This window comes from Cucurbita moschata, unplaced genomic scaffold (genome assembly GCF_002738365.1).
Source record: "Cucurbita moschata cultivar Rifu unplaced genomic scaffold, Cmos_1.0 Cmo_Scf00010, whole genome shotgun sequence".
Lineage (NCBI taxonomy): Eukaryota > Viridiplantae > Streptophyta > Magnoliopsida > Cucurbitales > Cucurbitaceae > Cucurbita > Cucurbita moschata.
This window is the reverse complement of record NW_019268526.1, coordinates 1,393,120-1,416,523: the sequence shown is the minus strand read 5'-3', so window position 1 is coordinate 1,416,523 and position 23,404 is coordinate 1,393,120. Positions and strand designations below refer to the sequence as shown.

The window sequence follows — 23,404 nt, the reverse complement described above, 5'->3', positions numbered from 1 at the left end:
GTAAATTACTTTTAGTTTATTTTACTTTTTCACTGCTACTAAATAACGTTATTTAATGTTACAATTATACTTATTAATTTTACTCTTAATATTTTTCTTTAAAAAATATCCTTAATTTTTAAGACGGGTTAAAAAATATCTTTAAATTTTTTTAACAACTTTCAAGAATTTTTTTAAAATAATAAAAAATATATTTACAGTCGGTACCACATTTTAAAAATACTAAAAAACTTTCTAAAGTAACATTAAAACGTTGGTAAATAATCTATAAGTATCAATAAATAGTTTTCGTCTATATATTGACGAGCAAGAATGTTAATGCTATTTTTAAAATTAGGGATAATTTTTAATGATGTTAAAAGTATTTTAAATTTTTTTAAAGCAAGTGGAACAATATTAATATTAAATTATTTTAAATATAAAAATAATATATATATTTTTTTTAATATTAATCGAACTCCTTCAATTATTATTATTTTTTTTAATCTAAAATTAGATATTATTCAAACTTTTTTTTTAAGATAAAAGAGATATTTTTATTTGAAAAATGAGCGAAATAAAGTAGAAAGTTCTTCCAAAAGTTCGATGTTTTTTCACTCGTAGTCGTTCCATGCTTTCAACCACCCTCCATCTCTGCTAATCGGAGGAGGTAATCTGTAAAGCAGGATCAAGATTCGGTATACCTGTTCATTGATTTCTGTATTTTAATGAGTAGAACTTTTCCGGATTTGGACTTTGAATTCGAAACGTAATTTACGAAGCTCCAACAATGCTGTGCGTTCATATTTCTACGTCAACGTCCATTCTTCGCTGTTGTTACACCACCGTTTCCCATGGCGATTTCTCTGCAGATCCCCCGTCTTCACCTACGTGTAGACTCTGTTTCATCGAAGAGATTCTCCGCCGGCGGAGCTCTCCGGTGCCGGAAACCCCTTTTGGTTCGGTGCACTGCTGATTCTTCGTCGGTCAATCCCGATTTCGATGCGAAGCTGTTTTGGAAGAACTTTTCCAGAGGTGAAAACTATAATCGGAAAGGGTTTGGGCATAAGGAGGAGACGTTGAAGCTCATGAGTAGCGAGTTCACAAGTGAGTTTTTGTTGTATTTGAATGATGATTTTAGTGTGTTGAATCCTCGTTTTGTTGGTGCCAATTTTTTTTTTTTTTTGTATTGAATGGCTTAGGTGAAGTTGTGAATACTCTGAATGAAAATGGGAATCGGTTCACTTGGGGGAATGTTACTGTCAAATTGGCTGGAGCTTATGGCTTTTGTTGGGGAGTGGAACGAGCTGTGCAGATTGCTTATGAAGCGAGGAAACAGTTTCCGAGTGAAACAATATGGATTACCAATGAGATTATTCATAACCCAACTGTTAACAAGGTCCTTTTGATGCTTTAACTTTTCTTGCCTTTACTGTTTCATTGGTTACACAATGATCACAAATGTTCTAGCACATGCTAAGGGTGTGTTTGAAATTACTTTCCGAGTGTTTTTAAGCACTTAAAATGTCATTTGAAACACTATCGTTTGGTCTGCGCTTGAAAATGTTGAGTTGTTGTTACGTTATTTTATTTAGCGACTTCAATACATAATGACATGGATACGAAAGTATGATCCATGTTGTAGTAGTACTGTAAGTATTTATGTAGTAAAGAACTTCTCCCTGTTAGGAATCATGACCCTCTACAATGGTATGATATTGTCCACTTTAAGCGTAAGCTCTCATGGTTTTGCTTTTGGTTTCCCCAAACATCCTTACTTATAAACCCATGATCTTCCTTTTATTTAGCTAATGTGGGACTACTCCTTTCAATAATCGTCAACAATCCTCCCCTCAAACAAGTTATACCATAGAGCCTCCCCTAAGGTCTATGAAGCCCTCGAACAACCTCCCCTTAATCAAGGTTCGACTTCTTTCTCTAGAGCCCTCAAACAAAGTACACCCTTCGTTCGACACTTGAATCACTTTTGACTACACCTTCGAGGCTCTCAACATCTTTGTTCGACATTTGAGGATTCTATTGACATGACTAAGTTAAGGGCATGGCTTTGATACCATATTAGAAAACACGACCCTCCACAATGGTATGATATTGTCCACTTTGAGCATAAGGGCACGTGGTTTTGCTTTTGGTTTCCCCAAAATAACTCATAACAATGGAGATAGTGTTCCTTGGTTATAAACTCATGATTTTCCTCTTAATTAGCCAATGTAGGACTACTCCTTTCAATAATCCTCGATACTCCCAAGTTTAGATCGTACTCTTCCTTATTGTGTTGTTTTATTCTGATTTTCTTTTAGGGTTGCCAACAACATGATGTGTTGAATGAAATATCTTACTGTAACTGTTTGGAAATTCTATGAGTCTGCAGCGTTTGGAGGAGATGGGAGTGTACAACATTCCTCTGGAGGAAGGAAAGAAACGATTTGATGTCGTTAACCCTGGAGATGTTGTGATTTTGCCTGCCTTTGGGGCTGCAGTTGATGAAATGCTTGTTCTGAGTGACAAAAAAGTTAAGATTGTTGACACAACTTGCCCATGGGTTTCCAAGGTACTCCATCATTTTCTTGTCATTCACAGTCCGTCCGAGTACCATCATTGAAGGGAAGTAAGGGCACAGTGTAGCTGTTGATGCTGAGATTACCTCTGCAATTCTTTTGTATAGGTTTGGAATGCTGTTGACAAGCACAAAAAAGGAGAATACACATCAATAATTCACGGCAAGTATCGTCATGAAGAAACCGTAGCAACTGCTTCGTTCGCTGGAAAGTACATCATTGTGAAAGACATGGTAGAGGTAAATCCTTGGTACTTTTGGCTCATAGCATAAGGAAGCATTTTAAAACTAAAATATGAACCGATGTCAGGCGACGTATGTATGCGACTACATTCTTGGGGTTGAAAGTAATGGATTAATCTCAACTAAAGAAGCTTTTTTAAAGGTACAACATGTTAATGATTTGCTTAATGGAACTTGCTGATACTTTACGATATCGTCGCTCATGATAATAGTCGAGTTTCTGGCTTGTTTGTAGAAATTTAAGTCTGCTCTTTCAAAAGGATTCGACCCAGATAGTGATCTCATGAAAGTTGGCATTGCTAATCAGACCACAATGCTCAAAGGGGAAACAGAAGAGATCGGTAAATTTTTGGAGCCATTGATTTGTTAGAAACTCGCAATCTGTGAATCATTGATTTTATGATTCTGATAACAGGAAAATTGATCGAGAAAACTATGATGCGGAAGTATGGAATTGAAAATATTAATGATCACTTCATTAGTTTCAATACGATCTGTAATGCTACTCAAGTAAGTTCCACATGTTAAAGGGGTCGTGTAAAGTGTTGATATTGTTTGAAACGGATGAGATGGCAAGTTTACTGCTAGTAAGGACCTCGTGTCCGTTGATAATAGGCCGAACTTTCTCGTAATTTACAAAATTATGTATTTACTCGCGATAAAATCTCGTGATGTTGATTGGAGGTGGTGTTTTTCCTTAGGTGCGTCAAGATGCCATGTACCAGCTGGTGGAGGAAGATATGGATCTCATGTTAGTTGTTGGAGGATGGAACTCAAGCAACACCTCTCACCTTCAAGAGATTGCAGAGGCTCGAGGAATCCCGTCGTACTGGATCGACAGCGAGCAACGTATAGGGCCAGGAAACTCGATATCATACAAGCTCAATGTAAGTATGAATCTAGAATGTTGATCCAAAGACTACTTAGCATTTGTTTTTCTTTTATTGTGAGATCCCACGTTGATTGGAGTGGGGAAACAAAACATTCTTTTTAAGGGTATGGAAACCTCTCCGTAGAAGATGCGTTTTAAAATCTTGAGAGGAAGCCCAGAAAGGAAAACCCAAAAATGATAGTATCTACTAGCGGTGGGCTTGGGCCATTGCAAATAGTATCAGAGTTAAACACTGGACGATGTTTCAGTAAGCAGGTTGAACCCCGAAGGGGGTGGACACCAAGCGGTGTATCAGCGAGGACGCTGGGTCCCGAAAGAGGGTGGATTGTAAGATCCCACATCGGTTGGAGAGGGGAACAATACATTCTTTATAAGGGTGCGGAAACCTCTCCCCAACAGACGCATTTTAAGTCCTTGAGGGGAAGCCCGGAAGGGAAAGCCCAAAAAGGACAATTTCTGCTAGCTGTGGGCTTGGATTGTCACATTTATACTCATGTCAAACTCGTTGAATCGCACGACAGCACGGGGAGCTGGCGAAGAAAGAAAACTGGCTACCTGATGGACATGTTACCATTGGAGTGACCTCCGGTGCCTCTACACCAGATAAGGTAAGTTAAAAGTTGCTGTTAAACCTTGTCTGTGACTGTAAATTGTCGATCCGCCATTAACTTTTGTGAAATGGGTTAAAAATTATAGGTTGTTGGAAATGTTCTTAAGAAGGTTTTCGAGATGAAAGGGGAAGGAACTGCGCAGGTTGAATAGCTTGGATAAAAGCAAACTACAGAGTATAGCGTTACTGAACTCTTTTCTCTTCCTTTCTTTTCCATTTTTGTTTGCTAGATTATGTTTATGATATTAAAAATAGTGACATAATAAATAAACTTCACACATTTATCTTATAAAATAATCCTTGCAAATGCTTGTCAAAGGAATATCTTGAAAAGTCGAGAACTAGAGATGTCCATAAGGTGGAGCGGGGATGGAGAAACCTTCTTGTCCCTATCTTCTATTTCAATTGTCATCATGTAAAACATCGTATTAAATCCAATAATTTTTTATATAGAGGTTGGTTTTATATAACGGTCGGGGTGGGGACAAAGACAGGATGGAGAATAGAATCTTCACCTACAGTCTCATTTAGCTAATGGGAAGAAATCTCTCTCTGCTCCTTCTATTCTCTATCCAATTAAAGATCCTCCGCCCCTTCTATACGATTCCAACTTCGTGGTTAAATGGACATCTCTATCGATATCGGGTAAATTTACGATCAAAATTATATTTTAATCAATAAATAAGTAGAGGAAAGAGTGAAAATTGGTATGGAAGGGATTGAAAATAGGAACAATATGTTAGATGAATACGGCTCTCCACGCTGATATGATATTGTACACTTTGAGCATAAGCTCTTATGGCTGTGATTTGGGCTTTCCCAAAAGGTCTCATACCAATAAAGAGAATATTTCTTGATTATAAATCCATGATCATTTCCTAAATTAGCCGACGTGGGACTTCCATCATTCAACACAATGTAGGTCCTACTTGCATTAAGTTTATCACTTCTCCCCCCCCCCCCCCCCCCCCCCCCCCCCCCCCCCCNCCCCCCCCCCCCCCCCCCCTCGAGGACCCAGAGGAATCTAGGACGCTGCTGATAGCACTGCTGCGACCGGTGGCACCGCGACGATGGTCGCCGCCATAGGGTTTTGGTGAACTGATTTGGATGACCCATTTGAGATTCCTCCTCCTCGAACAGCCTCGGCGCCATTAAATGAGCAGCTGACTATCCCGAGCTCGCTTGAGGCAGTTTTCCAGAGCGGAACAGAAATCCAGCGTCTGGAGGCTGCTATCAAAGTAGTCTTCCACGAGCTCGAACCCCTCCTGGCTCTTCTAAACATCCTTTTTGCACTGCAATATGACTCGAACCACCGCCGGTGAGGCTCGCCGTCTCTTATTGGAAATAAATAATGTACTAGAAGTATCTATAACATCAGCTGGAATAGCTCAGTTGGTTAGAGCGTGTGGCTGTTAACCACAAGGTCGGAGGTTCAAGCCCTCCTTCTAGCGCTTTTTTTCTGTTTTCTTTATTTTCCCTGCCGAACTATTTGTCATTAATATCATTTATTTTTAATCATACTTAAATTACTCGTTTTAAAAACAAATTAACATTTAGATTAGTCAAGCTTCAAAATTGGAAAAATAAAACCAATAATTTACATTAAAAAAAGACATTGTATGAATATTTTTTTCAAAATTCATAGAGAATGGAAACCTTTTTTCTATAATTCTTTTTTAAAAAATGATTGAATGATAATTAGTTTATAAAAATTGGTATATATAACTAACATTAAAATAAGTTTATATTAACATTGCTTACAATATTAAAATATCGAGATCAAATATTTTTCAATATATATATATATATATATATCTTTTTTTTTTTTTTTTTTTTTTTTACTTAATGCTTTCTTTTTTAAATTGAACTAATTATGGATTAATTAACTTATTTTATCTTCCACATTTTACACTTGGAATTACCTTGGGAGATAGTAAGGTTTCAAAAAATAATGAAAAATAAAAATAAGACGAACCTTATTCAAAATGTTACTTTAAACACAACCTGATAGGGAAAAAAAAAGGTACAATTTCATCTGAATAATTACATTTTGTGAAAATTATATCAGCAGATTGATCAATTATTCAGAAATATCAGAAATTTTATTTTGTGTTAGAACGGTGTTTTGAATTATCGTCGTGCAGATATTTATAGGTTCGACATTGATATAAAAAGTGATCAAATCGTCAGCCAAGCATGAGAAAGAAGCAACAAAATTGTCATTTCCTCTAAAATTCCAATATGCAAAAGTAGAGCTCAAATTATAATTCAAAATCAGAACAAAATATAAAAAAAAAACTAAGCTCTGCGTTCTTACATTGATCTAGTTCGCATCTGCATAGTTGATTCATTACTTGTTGTATAGATGAACAATAGTGAAGATGAAGAAGCCAGCCATCTGCACACAATTTAATTCTTATGATTTATACCAATTTCAAAGCATAGAACTGCACATTAAGAACATGGAAGAATAAACTCTATGATATTGATAATGATGATGAGCTTATTTACCTCTTCTATTCGTTTCGTAATCTTTGTTTTTTAGAAACGAAACGTGCTTTTTAAAACCCGTGAAAATATAGAACTAAGAAATAAACTAAAAACCGAAAAAGTATCGAAAGGTTAATGAATCTAAACCTGATGTGATTCAGAGAAAGGATCAATCAACATGGAATAGATATTCAAATGGAAAAAGGGTCAAGAGAGTGCAATTTCCCATCTCAAAAAGACACATAAAAGAGGCGTACCATTGAAAATGCTGATCCGTAGTATGGATAAGCTGTGGGAATGAATCTTTCATATTCATTGTGCCTAAAGGGTCTCACTGGAATCTGCAATTTATGAATGTTCAAGTAACAGACAATAAGTTTACCAATGGTTCTTTATCAGTAGATGAAGAATGAAATGGTTTACTATTAGAGGTGCTAAAGGTGTGTGCACAGCGTAGAGGCACGAGTAAGTAAGTTCGAAAATAGTGATCAAGTTTCATTTCAAACAAAGAGCAATTGCATAATATCGAAAACTGATGGGCGCAAAAGAAAAAATGGTAATTTTCAGAAAGCTAAAATGGATTGCATCAAGGTAAAATTCGAACATTACCTGCTTGGATAGAGATAAGGTAGTGTAGCCAAGTTTTTGATACTCGACCTTGAACTGGAATACTCCGTATACATCTGGAACTTTGAAGGCGGTATGATAACGACCCTACAAGAGGAAGTAGCTATTAATATTTGGGTTGAATCTAGGAAGTAGCTATTAATATTTGGGTCCAATCAGATTCATAGGTAAAACGAAACAAAAAACAGTTATCAAAAAGAAATCCATACCTTGTTGTCAGTTGATAAAGTTTTTAGAACATAGGGGCTCATCATGTAAAACTGCACTTGGACGTCATCAGTGACATATGGCTCCCACGCCTTACCCGACCACTCGTAAATCTCAACTGAATATTCCTTTAAACAAAATCCAACGGTCAGAAGAACCCAAATATTTCCATCTCATTCAGAATTTATTTAGCCTTTCTGAAATTAAAATTACCAATTCATCATTAATCCTGTACATTGCTGGTTCATCAGCTTCCCCAACTTTGTGGTGCCTAACATTCACAGCCTAAAAATACAAGCATTTATTACCGGAGCGTCGGTTAGAATTATAGCATCTACAATCTGATTCTAGAACAAACTCATACCGAGTAGAAAATGCCAAGAAGTTAAATTGGAGTTTCATGTAAGAAAGCCAAAGAAATGCCTCACCTTAAGATGACCTCTCTCGTGGAAAACCCAGTTGCTTAGTACAATTGAAAACTGCTCGTTGCCTGACTTAGCATACCTATCACAACATAATCTCTTAAACAAGTATATTCAATAGCTCATAAGCATGCTAAGTACTAATAATTGCTAAGTGATCAAAATTGTCGTCAATGTTCAAGCAATATTCTTAGCCAAAAATTCCAATCCAGGTTGTGAGGACCAAACAAACAGTTCGTTAATAATTGATGCAGCTACATAATTGTTTTCCACCATCCATTAATAATATTTTTATATATAACGGTTGCACTAAATTTTTTTTTTTACTAATGAATCATTTTCAAGTTCAATTTACAAACCATGGACAGCAACCATCATTCCACGTTAAGATGTCATAATGATCACCAAGACATCAACCATGTCTGATCAGAAGAATCATGGTAAGTTATAAAATCTGATTGAAGTTTCGACATCCACTATGAATGTTTTTATCAAGTAATACGGTCTAGTTGATGCTTGTTGACTTACCTCGTTGGACTTCCAGCCTTCTGCACCCCAGATTTAAAAAATCTATAAACAAGAGAAAAAAATATATATATTATTAAGAGATCCTGAGAAGCAGAAGAAGAAAAGAACTAAAGTTAGTTCCAGGAAATAGGTTAGAAGTGATCCCTACCGGTTGCTAAACAAACTTAATGATCCAGATATCAAAATCCGGGCATTGTTTCTCGCCTGCAACATAGAAAGAACTTTTAATTCTTTTTTTCTTATCTTTTCTTTTCTTTTCTTTTCTTCTTTTTATTTATTTATTTATTTTCGGGATAAGGAGAGAACTTCTAATTTCTCTCTCTCTTGAACTCTCTCCCTCTTTTAATGATTATAAGAAATTATACTGTAGGTCTGTGAAAGAGAGAGCACAAAGAACGGCTGGTAAAAAATTTGACAAAAGAAAAAGAAAAAGAAAACTCTTCATCAAGAGGCCAATAAACATCCTAAACTCTAGTCAGTCTCATTTTTTCAAAGATGCATCCACTAAATATATCACAGGAAACAGATGCAAGACCAGCATGAGTTTTAATCAACAAAAAGTTTATGTACTTACTAAAAATTACAACAATCAAGTATTTGTACATATAAAGAAAAGACAAAGGTTGCTCCCTGCCAAATGGATAAAAATGAGAGGCTTTACAAACTTATGAGACCAGAAGAAAACTAAGAAAATAATGCCGATAGGGTTAAATTTCATACTTGAATAACCAAGTTTAAAGAATTAATCTATGTCTCGAAATCGAGAGGTCCTTGGAAAGCAATATAAAAGCTAAGTCCACCAATCACACACAAAGGTCCCTCATTGTGACTATTCAAGACTTCATCATTTTGTTTATCGAACTTCATGCTCCAGTAACATAGAAACAAACCATTAACAGAGAGATACATAGCAAAAGCAGAAACTTAATAAAATATTGACCTGAATGACTGAAACCAGAGAGATGGCAGATCCTGTTAGTTGTGGAGGACTTGAAAGCTTGGACTTTGGGTTGGCAGAATAAGCTGAGGGAGATGCTGAGAGAGCTTTTAGCACCTAGAGAATAAAAGAAGAGAGCTTAATACATAAAACTGGTCATGCCAATCCAGAGTAATGTAGCAACTTCCTGAAGCTTTAATTAGAACCACATTCTTTGAGGAAGTTGTAAAGTAAACACTATCCAAGTATCTTACCAAACTATTGGCAGGATTTAAAGTATGGGCGATCCCCTGGAAAAGTATAGGAGCCTGTGTGGAACATTCATTCAAATAGTAGTTAGAAATAAGAATTATTACCACAATGACAGTTACAAACACAAAATAGAGTTAATACAGAATGTTAGAATTCAAGACCTAAAGTAAGTAAACGAAAATGCAAACAAGACCTATTATCTTCCCACATGAACCTCTTTCAAAAAATATAAATAGCACTTGCCTCAATTTTCCGGCTTCCCACAATAACACAAGACTTGATCAAATCATCACTTGCAATCAATGTGTGATCACCCTCGGACTCTGACACCGCATAGCCCGTGTGGTCGATCACTACTGCAGCTGGATCCTATGGCATAATATTTCTCATATAAGTACATTAAGTACAGAAATGCGGCGAATTTCTTATATAAATGAAGTAGGGTTCAAAATTATGCTAAAGATAAAAAGGTAATATGTTCTAGATATCCACCAACCTCATCAAAATCAACACCACATTCAGTGGCAATTGCTCGGATTAACTCAGATCCATTAGAATCAGCAGCAAGAATTAGATCATGGCCCGAATCAACAAAATCCAGTACAGCAGCAGGATCGATGGATCCTCCAAAACCTAAAACACCCACAAATGAAAATGTAAAATCGATGCAATCCATTAAGAGTAATTCGGGCTACCTCAAAAGATAAGAACTAAAAAAATTAATAAATGCAAAACAATTGAAACCCCAGTTGACCTAATGTCTCCAATTTCCAAATGGGAAACATAAAAAACATACAAGAATTCCAACACGAAACCTTCAGATGAAGAAATGAACGAAGACTTACGTTCAATTGTTGGCGCAAACAAGATCAATGCGTCATAGAAATAGCGTCCATGTCTCTGCAAAGCGATCTTAGGGTCATCGGCGAGCTTGAAATCGAGGTCGAAACCTCGAGATTGAAGGGACTTGAAGAACAAAGAGTGGGAAGATTTGATGGCAAAGTCATCGAGTAAAACGAGGATTTTACGATCTGTTGGATGCTCGGGGGAGAAGGCGCCGCAGAGAAATGGAAGAACAGCGATTAGCGTAAAGAAGACCACGGATTTCGACATGGCGCTAGGGTTTTAGGAAGTGGCACGGACCGAGAGTGAGATCAGAGATCGTCTTTCCAGTCGTTCTGTGAACAAAAGTAGTCTGCAGAAGAAGACTGTATTTAAAGTTTGGTCCCAATTTAATGTATAATCATAAAAACGCCCAACAATTGTGAAGAAATTGCCAAATGACCCCTGAACTTCTAGAAATCCAAAATAAACCCACAACTTTTAAATTTATATTTTAATAGGTCTTTCAAAAATTCTATATTTTAAAAATTAGTTAATTATATAATAATATTTCAAAAATAACCTTACCATCCGTAAGGTTGAAAATATAATTAACCGTCTTTATCTTTATAACAAAAAGTTTTAAAAATTTTTTACCTTCATCTAAAGACATTAATGAAACTTTTTTTAACTTTTTGAAAATTTAAGGGTATTTTTTTAACTTAAGGGTATTATCGAGACCGTTATATATATATATAGAAATAAATATTGGAATAGTAGATGGGGACGAGGACAAGGAAACTTTCCCCATTTCAGCCCCGACCCATAGACCGTCACAAATTGAAATTATTTAATTCAAACGTAATCATAACTCAATTAGTTAAAGTATTACGTTATACTCGAACTTGTCATATGAATCTCGAACGAGGTAGAACTAGATGTAGCTTTCTTTTTCCAACCCAACCCTACTCGAGTTTCAATCTTATCTTCATCCTATTTTTGGATTTTAGGCAATATGGGAATGGAAAAAGGAGAGAAAGGGATAGAAACTATAACTTTTGTGTGAAATCTTCAAAGAGTTATCGTAAAGAGGAAAAAGAGAGGATGGGTCAAAGAGAGAGATAGATGAGAGAGAAGACGATCATTCTATATAATAACAATAATGAACTCGAACCATTTCGGGGGAAGTTAGAAGTTGCTACACGACCTCGAACTCTCACCTTTTAGAGTACAACATTCCACTGTTGCACGAAAATATCAATTAGGTTAGAAAAGATGTCAATTACTATTAACAAGTTGGAAGTTGCTACACGACCTCTAACTCTCACCATCTAGAGTACAACACTCCACTGTTGAATGAATATGTCAACTACGTAAAAAAACATGTCAATTACTATTAACAAGTTGGAAACTGCTACGCGATCTCTAACTCTTATTATCTAGAGTGCAACACTCCATTATTTCACGAAGATGCCAATTATGTTTAAAAAAAAATTATATATCAATTACAGTTAACAAGCCCGAAGCGGTTGTACGACTTCTAACTCTCTAGAGTGCAACACTCCACTGTTGCACAAATATTCCCGTTAACAAGGCGGAAACTGATGCACGACCTTTAACTTTCATCATCTAGAGTGAAGTACTCCACTCTTGCACGAAAAATGTCAATTACGTAAAGAATTATATGCAATTAACTCTTGTACGGGAATAAATTCATCCTCTTAGTGAAGAACAAAAAAAAAAAAAAAAATCTAAATCTAAATTTGAGTGATTCAAACAAAATCCATAGCCATAAAGAAAGAGATTCCTTTTAACTCATCATTATTCATAAAAGGAGAGTAAGGGAAGCTGAAAGTGACAGCCAGGGACCAAGCTGGGAGAGTAGAGAAAGTGAGCTCCATGAAAATGGCAACCTTCCATTTAAAATCTCCCAAAAACTATGCGATTCAAGCTGTCCACGAGCTTCATCGAATTCAACAACACCAACACCAACACCAACGCCATTGACTGTTAGCTCCTTCCAAATTTCCTCTCAAATCGCCTCTCATTTTCCCCTTTCTTTAATACCCACTTCCGAAAAGGACACTCGTTTCTTCTCTGCTCTTCCAGTCACCCACACGCTCCCTCAGCCCCTTTCGAGCTCTCAAAATGGCTGCCACTGCCCTGCTTCTCTCTCCCTGCTCCATTTTCCCTCTCTGATGGCTCTTTTTCCCCTTCCAAAAAGGTTCGTCGCACTTCCACACAAATGGGTTTCGATTATTTCATCCATTCCCCCAAAGGGTTCTCTTATTTTCCCCTAATTTTTCTGTATTTCTTGGTTTCTTTTGCCATTTTGCTTTCTGGGTCTCTTCTGAATCTGATCTAGCTTCCTCTGTTGAGTTTATGCGTTAATTATCTCGTTTTTCCACATGGGTTCTGGCTTTTGTGCTTCTTCTTGTTGTTTTAAGGACATATGAAGCTAATCTAATGCCCACCCACCATTTGATTCTTATTGTTTGGCTGTCAATTTCTTCGCTGATCTTGGATCTTGATATAATCTAGTTGGATTTGGGATTATTATGCCTAAACTATGATTCATTTCATGACGAATTGTTCTTTGTTTGAACTTACATTCAGCATTCTTTAGCAGTTAGAATGTTGAGATTGAAAGTGCATTGTTCATATACACTGTTCACTTATTTTGGCCTAGCTTTGCTTGTGGAACTGTGTAAGGAATCTTATGGGAGGAGTTCATTGAAGGCTCCATTAGGAAAGATCCAAGCATGCTTGTAACTGGAGGGGATCTATTTTGCTGGATTTGCTCCTGTTTTCTTGGATTTATAGAGACATTGATATGTCCTAGATAGAACTTCTACTTGATTGATGGGATGGGGGAACATAGAGAGCTAGAGACTTGATTAGATCCCAAGAATGTGTTAATGCTAGCCTTGTGAAAGATTAGGGAGAAGGAGAAGGACGATTCTACTCGTTTCCGCTCAATAGTTCTTGGAGTCCCTTGATTTACTAGGTCGTTGGGGACTTGTCAAGAGGAACACGAACGACTAGTGCTGTTCGAGGTGTTGGTTCTTGTTCTTGTTCTAGAAACTTGATTGATGCGGTTGGAATTTGACAAACTACGAGGAGTAGTACGATTCTACTCGCCTCGATTTACTAGGTCCTTGGGGACTTGGCAAGATGAACACGAACGACTTGTCCTGTCCGAGGTGTTGGTTCTTGTTCTTGTTTTAAGAATGTAGAGGCAAGTTTTTGGTTGATTCATGCAGTTGAAATTTGACAAATTACGAGGAGAAGTACGATTCTACTCGTTTCCGCTTGATAGTTCTTAGAGCCACTTGATTTACTAGGTCCTTGGGGGCTTGTCAAGGGGAACACGAACGACTTGTCCTGTCCGAGGTGCCGGTTCTTGTTCTTGTTCTTGTTTTAAGAATGTAGAGACGAGTTTTTGGTCGACAAACTAGTCTACATTGTCGCGATTTCATACTTTGATCGGAAACAAACTCAATGTAAACATGCTACTTCAGAGTGAATCCTCTGGCTTTTCATTATAGCTTAATGAAGTAAATATGTACTCTTGTTTACAAACTTTACAGGCTGAGCCTACCTGCCAATTGATTCCTGCTTTCACCGTCAACCATGAAAGCTCGATCGGAGAACGGATGGCATTGCATCAAGTCTCTTCACTTTCGAGGTAAACCAGCCAACGATTTGTGCTTGTTGGAGAAGGTGAAGACCTCTGCCGGTACTCCAGGCGAAGCGCCCGTCTATCTCAACGTGTATGACTTAACACCTGCAAATGGCTACGTCTATTGGGCTGGCCTCGGTATATTTCACTCTGGTATCGAAGGTTAGATTATTTCTCGATCATATGGTCTCCTTTGGGCTTTCCCTTTCGGACTTTCTTTCAAAGTTTTTAAAACGCATCTGTTAGGGAGAGGTTTCTACACCCTTATAAAGAATGCTTTGTTCCCCTCTCGAACCGATGTGGGATCTCACATGTCAAGAGCCTTTACAAATAATTCCCTTTGGACTGTTCCTGTTTTTTATTTGTAGATCATTTAAGGATGTTATTATCTGTGTTTTCAGTTTATGGCATTGAATATGCCTTCGGAGCCCACGACTACCCGACAAGTGGCATCTTTGAGGTCGAACCTCGAACATGCCCCGGCTTCAAGTTTAGGAAGTCAATTTATATCGGTACGACTTGCTTGGACCCAATCCAAGTTAGAGACTTCATGGAACGTCAAGCTGCAAACTATCACGGCAATTCATATCACTTGATCGTGAAGAATTGCAACCATTTCTGTGAGGATATATGCAGAAAACTAACCGGAAAACGCATACCGAAATGGATTAATCGGCTTGCAAGGATAGGTACACGGATCCTCGTCTCGCTTGCTCGAAATGCTTGTCATTTCATGCTCGATCCTATGTGATGTTAAAACAGGACACCCTTTGATTATGCAGGTTCAAAATGCAACTGCATTCTCCCCAAGGCACTTAAGGCGACAACCATGGAACACGACCCGAGCTTCGAAGGACAGGACAGCGAAAAGAAACGGCTAAGAAGCGGGTTCGGTTGCTTATCCTCGATCTCCATGAATCAGAAGGAAGTTTCAATATCTTCACTGTTTCTACACTCTCATTATAAAGGCTGCCTGCCTCCATGGGAGCTGAAAAGATCCAAAAGTTGGTCATTCAAGTAAGGAGAAGACGACCGAACTACCTACCCCGACGATCCGAGCTAGCTGACAAGTTTCTTCTTCCAGCTCTCGAGATAATAGCCATGGGAGCTAACCGGTATGAGCTTTGTTTCTGATCATTGAGTTGGGGGATAATTCATTCATGATATTTCCATGGCTATGGTCTTTATAGAGATGATCGAACGACTCGTAAGGGTATGTGAGTTGGATCGATTCGAATTTTCGAAACTGTTTGTATTTATTGTGGATCTTCTTGATCAAATCTGGCTTGAAATTGAAAAGGAATGATGTTTTGCTTTTTGGTTGAACTGGAAAGTAGATCATTATAACTGTCCAAGATCTCTTTGACAACTCCAACTCATAATTTATTAGTCATTACAACTTTATTTAGAACATGATTTTATTCCCCACTTCTTTCCTATAAATAAATTGATATAATTAATTCAAGCTTCTTTACGATACATGTCTAGTTAAGTCATACTTGCATAGCGTTCCATTGCAAGTTAAACATTAAATTTGGAGTTCATGCAAGGACGATCCCCATAACTTAGATGCAACTTATTTGTGGTTATATGGTAAAAACGAGAAATGTTTTATGAACCTTTGAAATGTCTAATAAACTCTTAAACTTTTCAACTTTATATTAATTTGGTTCCGTACGCACTTAAAATTCTTAAAAATAGGACCCCGAGTCAAGTTAATTAGGTTCTATATATGCTTGAAAATAACAAATCTATTTTATGTCTAATAGAATCCCGAGTCTTTCGATTTTGACCTATCAGAAACAAAATTAAAAATGAAGGAAAATAATACTGAAAGCAGTAAAATGGTAAGTTTTTACTCATTTTTGTATTCTTGTTAGTGTTAAAGACATTCTTTGTCCATATACTGTGGAAAATAAGAATCATTGATGTGTGAAATGAAGCCAAACAATATGGTGCCAAGAAGATTTAATTGAAGCATGGACATGATGTCCCCTGCAGAAACAGTCTTAAATTGCATACAGGAACTTAGGGGCAACATCTGCCCTACAGTGACGCTCTGAATTATTGGGAACTCATGACATCATATACCCTACAATCTACATTAACAAGGGCATATGCCCTACAATCACTTTATAATCACACAAATACCTGTTTTTTGAGCATCCTCTACTCCCTTTGTCTCTTCCAGATCTACCATCTTGCTGATTGCATCAACTTCTATGAAATTAATAACGGGTTTGGAATAATCGTATTCAATTAATAAATCACGAGTACAATCAAATATTTACACTAATGCATCATTTTATAGTTAGTTAACTAATGATCAAATGAGTTATGGGTCATTATGTGAGATCCCACATTGATTGGAGAGGAGAACGAAACATTCTTTATAAGGTGAGAAAACTTCTACGTAGCAAACGCGTTTTAGAAACCTTGAGGGGAATCCTGAAAGGAAAAGCAAGAGGACAATATCTGACGGTGGACTTGAACTGTTACAAATGGTATTAGAACCAAACATCGAACAATGTTCCAGCAAGGAGGCTGAGCTTCGAAGGGGTAGACACAAGGCGGTGTGCCAACAAAGACGTTTGACCCCGAAGGGGGTGGATTGGGAGATCTCACATTGATTGAAGAAGAGAACAAATGAAAACGAAGACGTTGGGCCTCAAAGGGAAGTGGATTGTGAGCAACAAGACGTTTGGCCCTGAAGGGGGTGGATTGGGGGGTCCCACATTGATTGAAGAAGGGAGCGAATGACAACAAAGACGTTGGCCCCAAAGGGGAGTGGATTGTGAGATCCCACATAGTTGGGGAGAAGAGTGAAGCATTCTTTATAAGGGTGTGGAAACCTCTTCCTAACCGAAGTGTTTTAAAAATCTTAAGGGGAAGCCCGATAAGGAAAACCCAAAGAGGACAATATCTGCTAGCGATAAGTTTAGGCTGTTACACCTTTGGAACTCGTCAAACCTCCAAACTAAAAGCATCCCTATCTTAAAACCTCATAAATCTCAAGGTTTGAAAGTGTACCCTTATACGTGACATCAATAAGTTAGAGCGAACTCTATAAAGCTAATTGAAGGATATATTAATGTGATCTCACTAACTCTGGCTAGGGGGAATTCATTATACTCATAGGAAGTTCAATATGGGAACAAAGTTATAATAATAATTGAGGCAATAACTTTGGCTGCATAGAAGGACAGTGTCATCTGCATCTCACATTAACATAGTCTACCAACTACCTATAATGCAACCTGCATTATCTGCCCCATAGCCAACTTGTGATTTAATGGAATGGTTTCAAGTCTCACACGCCATATTAACCATAGGCCTATGATTCAATATAAAAGGTAAAAATGAAAAAGATGAAGAGCCTCCTTCCTTTTGTTCCTCATGGGATCAATAGAAGAAGAAAAAAGTTGTGATTTGAAAAGCCTAACCCCATGCTCCAGTCAAAAACTGCATAAAGAATGAAGGAGCAAAGGTTTAGCGATTGGTCCAAAACTAAATAGAAATACACACAGCCTTGTAGCGCAGACATTAAGGTCATCAATAACCAGAAATAGAAGGAAGCTGAGTGAGCTACATAAACGACATAGAAAGTAACAAAATTAACCTCAGTTTATAGTCCACAAACAGTGAGATGTATACCCGCAATACAGATAAACAAAGCTAACCCCAAAATATACTTTGGCAAACTCATTGGTAATTGTGCAGAAAATAAGTTAGAGTTGATCAGATTAAAGAAAAAAATGGAGGGAACAGGAGGAACAGAAGAGAGTAGTCAAGAAAATTACTAATAAGCTTAGGCTTGCCTTTAAGATTAGCCTTGAACAAGGTTCCATAACCACAGAGCAACCAAAAGCATGTTTTTTTTTTTACGCGGGGGAATAACGGGCACGAATATTCTACAGATGAAACATTCGTAAATTCATTACAAGAAATCGGTATCACCTTTGAAAAGGAACCTCCAAACCTGAAATATATTATACTGGAGTGAAGTAAAGAGGCGGTTCTTTTCCTACTAATCAGAAGGTAACATCAATTATATATAATTTCGTTTCATTTTCAAGCAGAAAACCTACCAACTTAAGAGTTATTAAATTTCCCAGCTCCCACCTCATAGCAGTCAAGGGACCCTCCTAAGAACATATTGTCAAATGCAATGCAATTTCGTATTCCCTTGCATACCCATCTAAAAATTTTCTAACCTCATTGCATTCAGGTATCATATTGTCTATGAAACTGTCATTTCATCAGACAACTTCTGATGCAATGAACAAGAATCAAGTATGAAATCTTCTTCAAACTCCAATTTCATCAGAATATCTGTAAAATTATATGTCAATGTAGGGTATGAGGGTATCCACTAATGGATCAGGGTTATAGTGCCTGACCCTTCGAGAAGGATTTTGAGAGAGACCAAACGAGAGACAGCCATATGAAACATGAACAATGCAGCAGGATCACTTATCTGTTCCAATTACTGCAGGCATGGCCAAGAAAAAATTGCAATTTACTGAGAACAAATTAACATAACAGGAGTTGCTAAGCAGCTAATTTAACAAAATCAACCGCTCCTCGACTGGTGAATTGCAGTGGAATCGAATAACGTAAAATTCAAGATAATTCACAACGAGAGTATAAACATGAAGCAGATAGCTCATCTAAATCCGCAACGGAACAAGAACAGATCCATTTCCCAAATCGAACAAACTTCCAAGGGATGATACACATAGAATAAATAGATCAGGAAATAAACTAGAGGTCGAAATTCGGATGGAATATAATCGCGTCATTTATTAAAAGTGAAAACATTAATCCAAACCCCCCACAAGAAGAATCAACACAATTGAGTTGAAATAGCTTAGAAAATAACCTAAAAGTCGAGCTTGAGTTCTTCTTTCTCGTCGGAAAGGTAGTGAAGAACATAGGGGGTAACTCGAATTACAGCAACCCATACGCCGAACATAGCAACGTGTGATCGGAGCTGCTTGAGTGCAGCAGCCTTGTCAGGCTTACGCATGAACATTCCTGGAAACATTTTTCGCAGAACAGAGGAATGATCGAAAGTCGACAATAAAACCCTAGAACTCTAATTTGGGATTTTCGAGTTGGGGTGGGTTTAAGGCCGAGTCCGAACCATATTTTTACATAAAAATATTCTTTAATTTTTATTTAAAAAATACTCCTAATAATATCAATAATAAAAATGGTTAATATTTTATTTTTAAAATATTCTTCGAATTAAAAAAATTAAAAATACTTTTACGGTTAGTACTTTATTTTAAAAAAATGTTAAAATTTTTTTGTTATCCGAACGAATGAAAATCATTTAATGTTACTCTTGAAAATTTATTAGTATTTTTTAAACCTTAAATTTAAGGACATTAATAATATTTTTTTTTTTGAAAGTTTTAAGGATGTTTTAGAAGTTAACGAGTATCTTTTAAACTCTTTTGGAGTTAATTTTTTTTTTGAAATACAATATTAACTGTTTCATCCAAAATTAATATTATTGAAACTATTGAAACTTTTGAAAGTTTATGAGTATTTTGAGACACGTTTGTAAGGATATTCTTATTAATTTAGTCTAATAATTTTTTCAAAAAATTTAAATATTTAAGAATGAATAAATTATTAAATACAAATTTTAATTTTACATTTAATAAATTTATTGATTTTTTTAATTCGATAAATCACTTAATTTTAATATATAATTATTAAAATTACAATTTTAATTAAGTCTATGATCTAATTCGATTGAAATTTAAATTTAAATTAATAAAATCGAGCAAATAATAAAAAAAAACATTGTCAACTCTTTATTTAATATATAATTGTTCGGATGGATATTTGTTTTTAATTAAATTTTTAAAAATTAGATAAAAACTTATCAAAAATATATAAATTATTTGTAATGTATCTTTCAAAAACACTTAAATTTTAAATTTTTTTGAAATTATTGGGACCAAATTTATATTTTAAAGAGAATGGAATAACAACTATATTTATTTTTTAAAATTTAAACCTTAGATAAATATTGTAAATTTATTTTTTAGATATAAAATTAATAATTTAAAATTTTATTAAATATTAAAAAAAAACACATTTTTTCCTATAATATCATTCAATGATATAGGGAGAGAATTTGTATTGGCCAACATATTTTCAGTGCTCCATTATGTAAAAAGTTTCCTTTCACATCAATATCACCTTTTGACCCAAATTTTATTTATTTATTTATTATTAAAATTAATTTTTTATTTTTTTTATGACTTTGTGGCTGTGGACTCTAAACATGGCTATTGCAGTGGTTCTCATACATCCATTCTTATTATCTTAATTATTTATTTTCTTTTTAATTAATTAATTAATTATTATTATTATTATTATATTTTGTTTTACGTATGAATGGGTTTTCCTTTTTGGCATCAAATTTCATGGAAGATCCCTGCTCTCCTCTTCTGTAGGCCACCACTTTTTACTTTCTGCTCCTCTGTGCCCACATCTACCCACTTTCTCCAATCAAATTCTGCCACGTGTCTTCCACCTCCGATTCTTTTTGAAAGCCAATTTTTTCCATTAATTCAACTAACAAAAACGTTATCCTATTTCAATATTTAATATTTTAATTTTTTTTTAATATTCTTTTCCTATTTAATCGCATGAGATTTGTATGATATCATCATATTGAATATGATTTAAGTAATATATCGAACAATTGTATTATACTATGATGCGAGAATATGGTTGAATAAGTACATGCCAGCGGGTTCAAAAACAAGCTAGCGTGATAGGTCAGACTTTGCATTGATGCTCGAGTTAATGCTTTGTTTGAAGTGGTGTTGCTAAGTTTAGTTAGAGACCTACTCAACTAGTGTATCTCTTTAAGTGATCGGAGTTATACCTTGGATAAACTTCGAAGGTTGTTTGGGTTTGGATAGGACCGGAATTTAATGAATTTGAGATAGGTTGGAATTATGTTTGATAATATATCGAGAGGAGGGTTGGTGACGTGGCAATAGACACATGGAAGATTGGAATGTGATGGTCCGCAGAAGATGAAAACTCGAGGGCCTTAAATTCATGAACAGTGACGTGTCACTCACCCAAGGTCCTCGTCGACAAATCGCATGGAGGACCTAACAACGAGTCAAAGGATCCAAATAAACCCCCCTTCTCTTCCATCTTCCCTCCATTAAACCCTCCCTTTTTTTCACATCCCTCTCTGCAACAGAACTCACAGTCCGCCATTGCAGCACCTTCCATGTCGACCGCCCCTTCTCCATCTCCATCTCCTTCTCCTTCTCCTTCCCCTTCCACCTCCTCCTCCGCTGCCGCCGCCGTCAATTTCCCTTCCCCCTCATCCTTACTGCCGGGAAAGCTCCCAGTCGACTTCAGTCCTCCTCTAATCGCAATGGTTGTCGTCATCGCTACCGCCTTTCTCATCGTCACTTACTCTCGCCTCATCTCCCGCCACGTCATCCCTCCAATCCTCCTCCTAATCCGCCGCCACCGCCGCCGCTGGCGGCGGTGGCGGCGGAGACGACGGCGCGCCCGATCTTACCTCCCGTCCTCCTCCGGCGGCGACTTGGATTCGCTCCCTTACGATTCGCCTTTCTTCGAGCATACGGATGGCTTCCACGTGTTCTCCCCGTACGGCCTCGACGAATCCATCATCAAGACGATTCCACTCTCCGTCTATACTGCCAAGAGCCGCCGTGACAGCCGTGACCGTGAGTGCGCCGTTTGTCTTCTGGAGTTTGAAGACGACGATTACGTCCGAACGCTTCCGATTTGTTCTCACGCATTTCACGTTGATTGTATAGACGTATGGCTTAGATCACACGCGAACTGTCCTCTCTGTCGCGCGGTGGTTTTCAGGCCAGAATCTCCGTTCACGCCGGTTATGGCAGCAAGAATCCGGCCAAGCCTCGACGAAACGATCTTACAGAGCATCGTATTAGAGCCGCTAGCGGAAGGTCCTATTCCTAATCGAGATTCTTATCACGCAACAGAATCGGAAATCACGCCTTGCGTTGATGAACCAAGGAACAGTAATTCGTTAGAGGATCAAATGAACGGGCGAGATTTCTTACTGAAACGATCGTATTCATTCGGATTCGAACGAAGCTTGGCGTCAGAGAGAATGATTCTGGAACCAGCAACCGCATCGCCATGGAGGTACCGCCGTGGAAGCTTCTGGAGCAAACGGCCATCACCGTTCGGATCTCTACCGAAGGCGAGAGTGTTCTCATTCCGATACTACAGAGGAATGAAATCGCCGTTCTTCAGACGACGAGGAGGATTCTTTCCGCTATCGGAATCAAGCTGGAGATTCTCCAACGGCGTAGGCGGAGGTTCATCGAGACGAAGCAAGTCGATGACAAGTCCAATGTTTCTCCGATCGTCGGTAACCAGCGGAGGAGCAGCAACGTTCTCATCGAGCCGATTGAGATGCGGAGATCCCGAGGCATTACTATCACCGGAGAGATTCAACCGAAGATGAGAGAAAAAAAGAAAAAAAGGGGGAAAATGTGAAAATAGGAGAGGACACGTGTGCGGACAGGATGAGGGAGAGAGAGGGAAAAACGGACGGTGGGAGATAGGGCGGAGGAAGAAAAGCGATGCGACGGAAGGCGGTGGTGGACGGAAGAGAGAGAGAGAAAGGGAAGAGAGAGAAGGGGAGGTGGAAGGTGTTTAATGAGAGCTGTCTGGCAATTTTGTAGGGGTCATTAATGGGAGGTGGGGAGGAGCATTTAATGAAAAATTGACGAGAGAGCCCTCTCTCTCTCTATCTCTAACTTTAATCGATGAACCACTGCCGGTAACAGGTTAAATCCCGACTCTTAACATATTCATATTTAATGCCCCATTTTTTTATTTTATTTTTTATTTTTTTCCATTTGCATCCTTCTCCTCCCTATTTAGGATTTTTCCTTTTCCTTCTGCTCCCTTGTCTCTTTTCATTTTTCATTAAAATTTTAATTTCATATTTAATAAAATAATTAAATTCTAAAAGAGGCATACAATACAATTAAATTCCAAACTTTCGAAATTTTAAATTTTAATTTTTAAAAATTTGAACTTTTTGGCGGGTTCGTGGTTGACTTTTTTTTTTTTTTTTTT

At 37.2% G+C, this 23,404-nt stretch overlaps 5 protein-coding genes and 1 non-coding gene across 9 annotated transcripts; 4 read left to right on the top strand and 2 right to left on the bottom strand.

Moving 5' to 3' along the window:
* Positions 1 to 561: 561 nt before the first annotated feature.
* On the top strand, positions 562 to 4,595 carry LOC111448851 (4-hydroxy-3-methylbut-2-enyl diphosphate reductase, chloroplastic-like). Of its 2 annotated transcripts, XM_023088622.1 has the most exons (11): positions 562 to 649; positions 852 to 1,086; positions 1,182 to 1,378; positions 2,372 to 2,551; positions 2,666 to 2,797; positions 2,868 to 2,942; positions 3,036 to 3,141; positions 3,216 to 3,310; positions 3,502 to 3,687; positions 4,214 to 4,300; positions 4,389 to 4,595. In XM_023088622.1, the coding sequence occupies exons 2-11, from the start codon at positions 1,068 to 1,070 to the stop codon at positions 4,452 to 4,454; spliced, it is 1,143 nt and encodes a 380-aa protein (XP_022944390.1). In that variant the 5' UTR covers positions 562 to 649; positions 852 to 1,067; the 3' UTR covers positions 4,455 to 4,595. The 2 variants fall into 2 exon arrangements, with proteins under 2 accessions (XP_022944390.1, XP_022944389.1); XM_023088621.1 differs by having other exon boundaries at positions 562 to 1,086.
* A 1,084-nt stretch (positions 4,596 to 5,679) lies between these two features.
* TRNAN-GUU lies at positions 5,680 to 5,753 on the top strand. The gene has a single exon. It is a non-coding gene; the product is annotated as a tRNA-Asn (tRNA).
* A 717-nt stretch (positions 5,754 to 6,470) lies between these two features.
* On the bottom strand, positions 6,471 to 10,985 carry LOC111448930 (dolichyl-diphosphooligosaccharide--protein glycosyltransferase 48 kDa subunit-like). Its single transcript, XM_023088718.1, has 13 exons — positions 10,611 to 10,985; positions 10,262 to 10,398; positions 10,009 to 10,134; positions 9,768 to 9,821; positions 9,517 to 9,630; positions 8,725 to 8,780; positions 8,577 to 8,618; positions 8,055 to 8,130; positions 7,840 to 7,911; positions 7,629 to 7,754; positions 7,402 to 7,506; positions 7,050 to 7,133; positions 6,471 to 6,700 (listed from the first exon to the last, which is right to left on the bottom strand). Exons 1-13 carry the CDS (start codon positions 10,876 to 10,878, stop codon positions 6,653 to 6,655), a joined length of 1,308 nt encoding a protein of 435 aa, XP_022944486.1. The 5' UTR covers positions 10,879 to 10,985; the 3' UTR covers positions 6,471 to 6,652.
* Positions 10,986 to 12,438: 1,453 nt separating this feature from the next.
* LOC111448503 (deSI-like protein At4g17486) lies at positions 12,439 to 15,629 on the top strand. The gene is made up of 4 exons (XM_023088162.1): positions 12,439 to 12,811; positions 14,178 to 14,431; positions 14,671 to 14,958; positions 15,052 to 15,629. The coding sequence occupies exons 2-4, from the start codon at positions 14,221 to 14,223 to the stop codon at positions 15,288 to 15,290; spliced, it is 738 nt and encodes a 245-aa protein (XP_022943930.1). The 5' UTR covers positions 12,439 to 12,811; positions 14,178 to 14,220; the 3' UTR covers positions 15,291 to 15,629.
* A 586-nt stretch (positions 15,630 to 16,215) lies between these two features.
* LOC111448504 (mitochondrial import receptor subunit TOM6 homolog) lies at positions 16,216 to 19,409 on the bottom strand. 3 transcript variants are annotated; one of them, XM_023088164.1, is made up of 2 exons: positions 19,152 to 19,409; positions 16,216 to 16,540 (listed from the first exon to the last, which is right to left on the bottom strand). In XM_023088164.1, exon 1 carries the CDS (start codon positions 19,314 to 19,316, stop codon positions 19,152 to 19,154), a length of 165 nt encoding a protein of 54 aa, XP_022943932.1. In that variant the 5' UTR covers positions 19,317 to 19,409; the 3' UTR covers positions 16,216 to 16,540. The 3 variants fall into 3 exon arrangements, 2 of the variants coding, with proteins under 2 accessions (XP_022943932.1, XP_022943933.1); XM_023088165.1 differs by having other exon boundaries at positions 16,216 to 16,489; XR_002711442.1 differs by lacking the exon at positions 16,216 to 16,540 and adding an exon at positions 17,364 to 17,731 and having other exon boundaries at positions 19,152 to 19,394.
* Positions 19,410 to 21,447: 2,038 nt separating this feature from the next.
* Positions 21,448 to 23,079, top strand: LOC111448502 (RING-H2 finger protein ATL65). The gene has a single exon (XM_023088161.1). The coding sequence runs from the start codon at positions 21,543 to 21,545 to the stop codon at positions 22,782 to 22,784; it is 1,242 nt and encodes a 413-aa protein (XP_022943929.1). The 5' UTR covers positions 21,448 to 21,542; the 3' UTR covers positions 22,785 to 23,079.
* Positions 23,080 to 23,404: the final 325 nt, after the last annotated feature.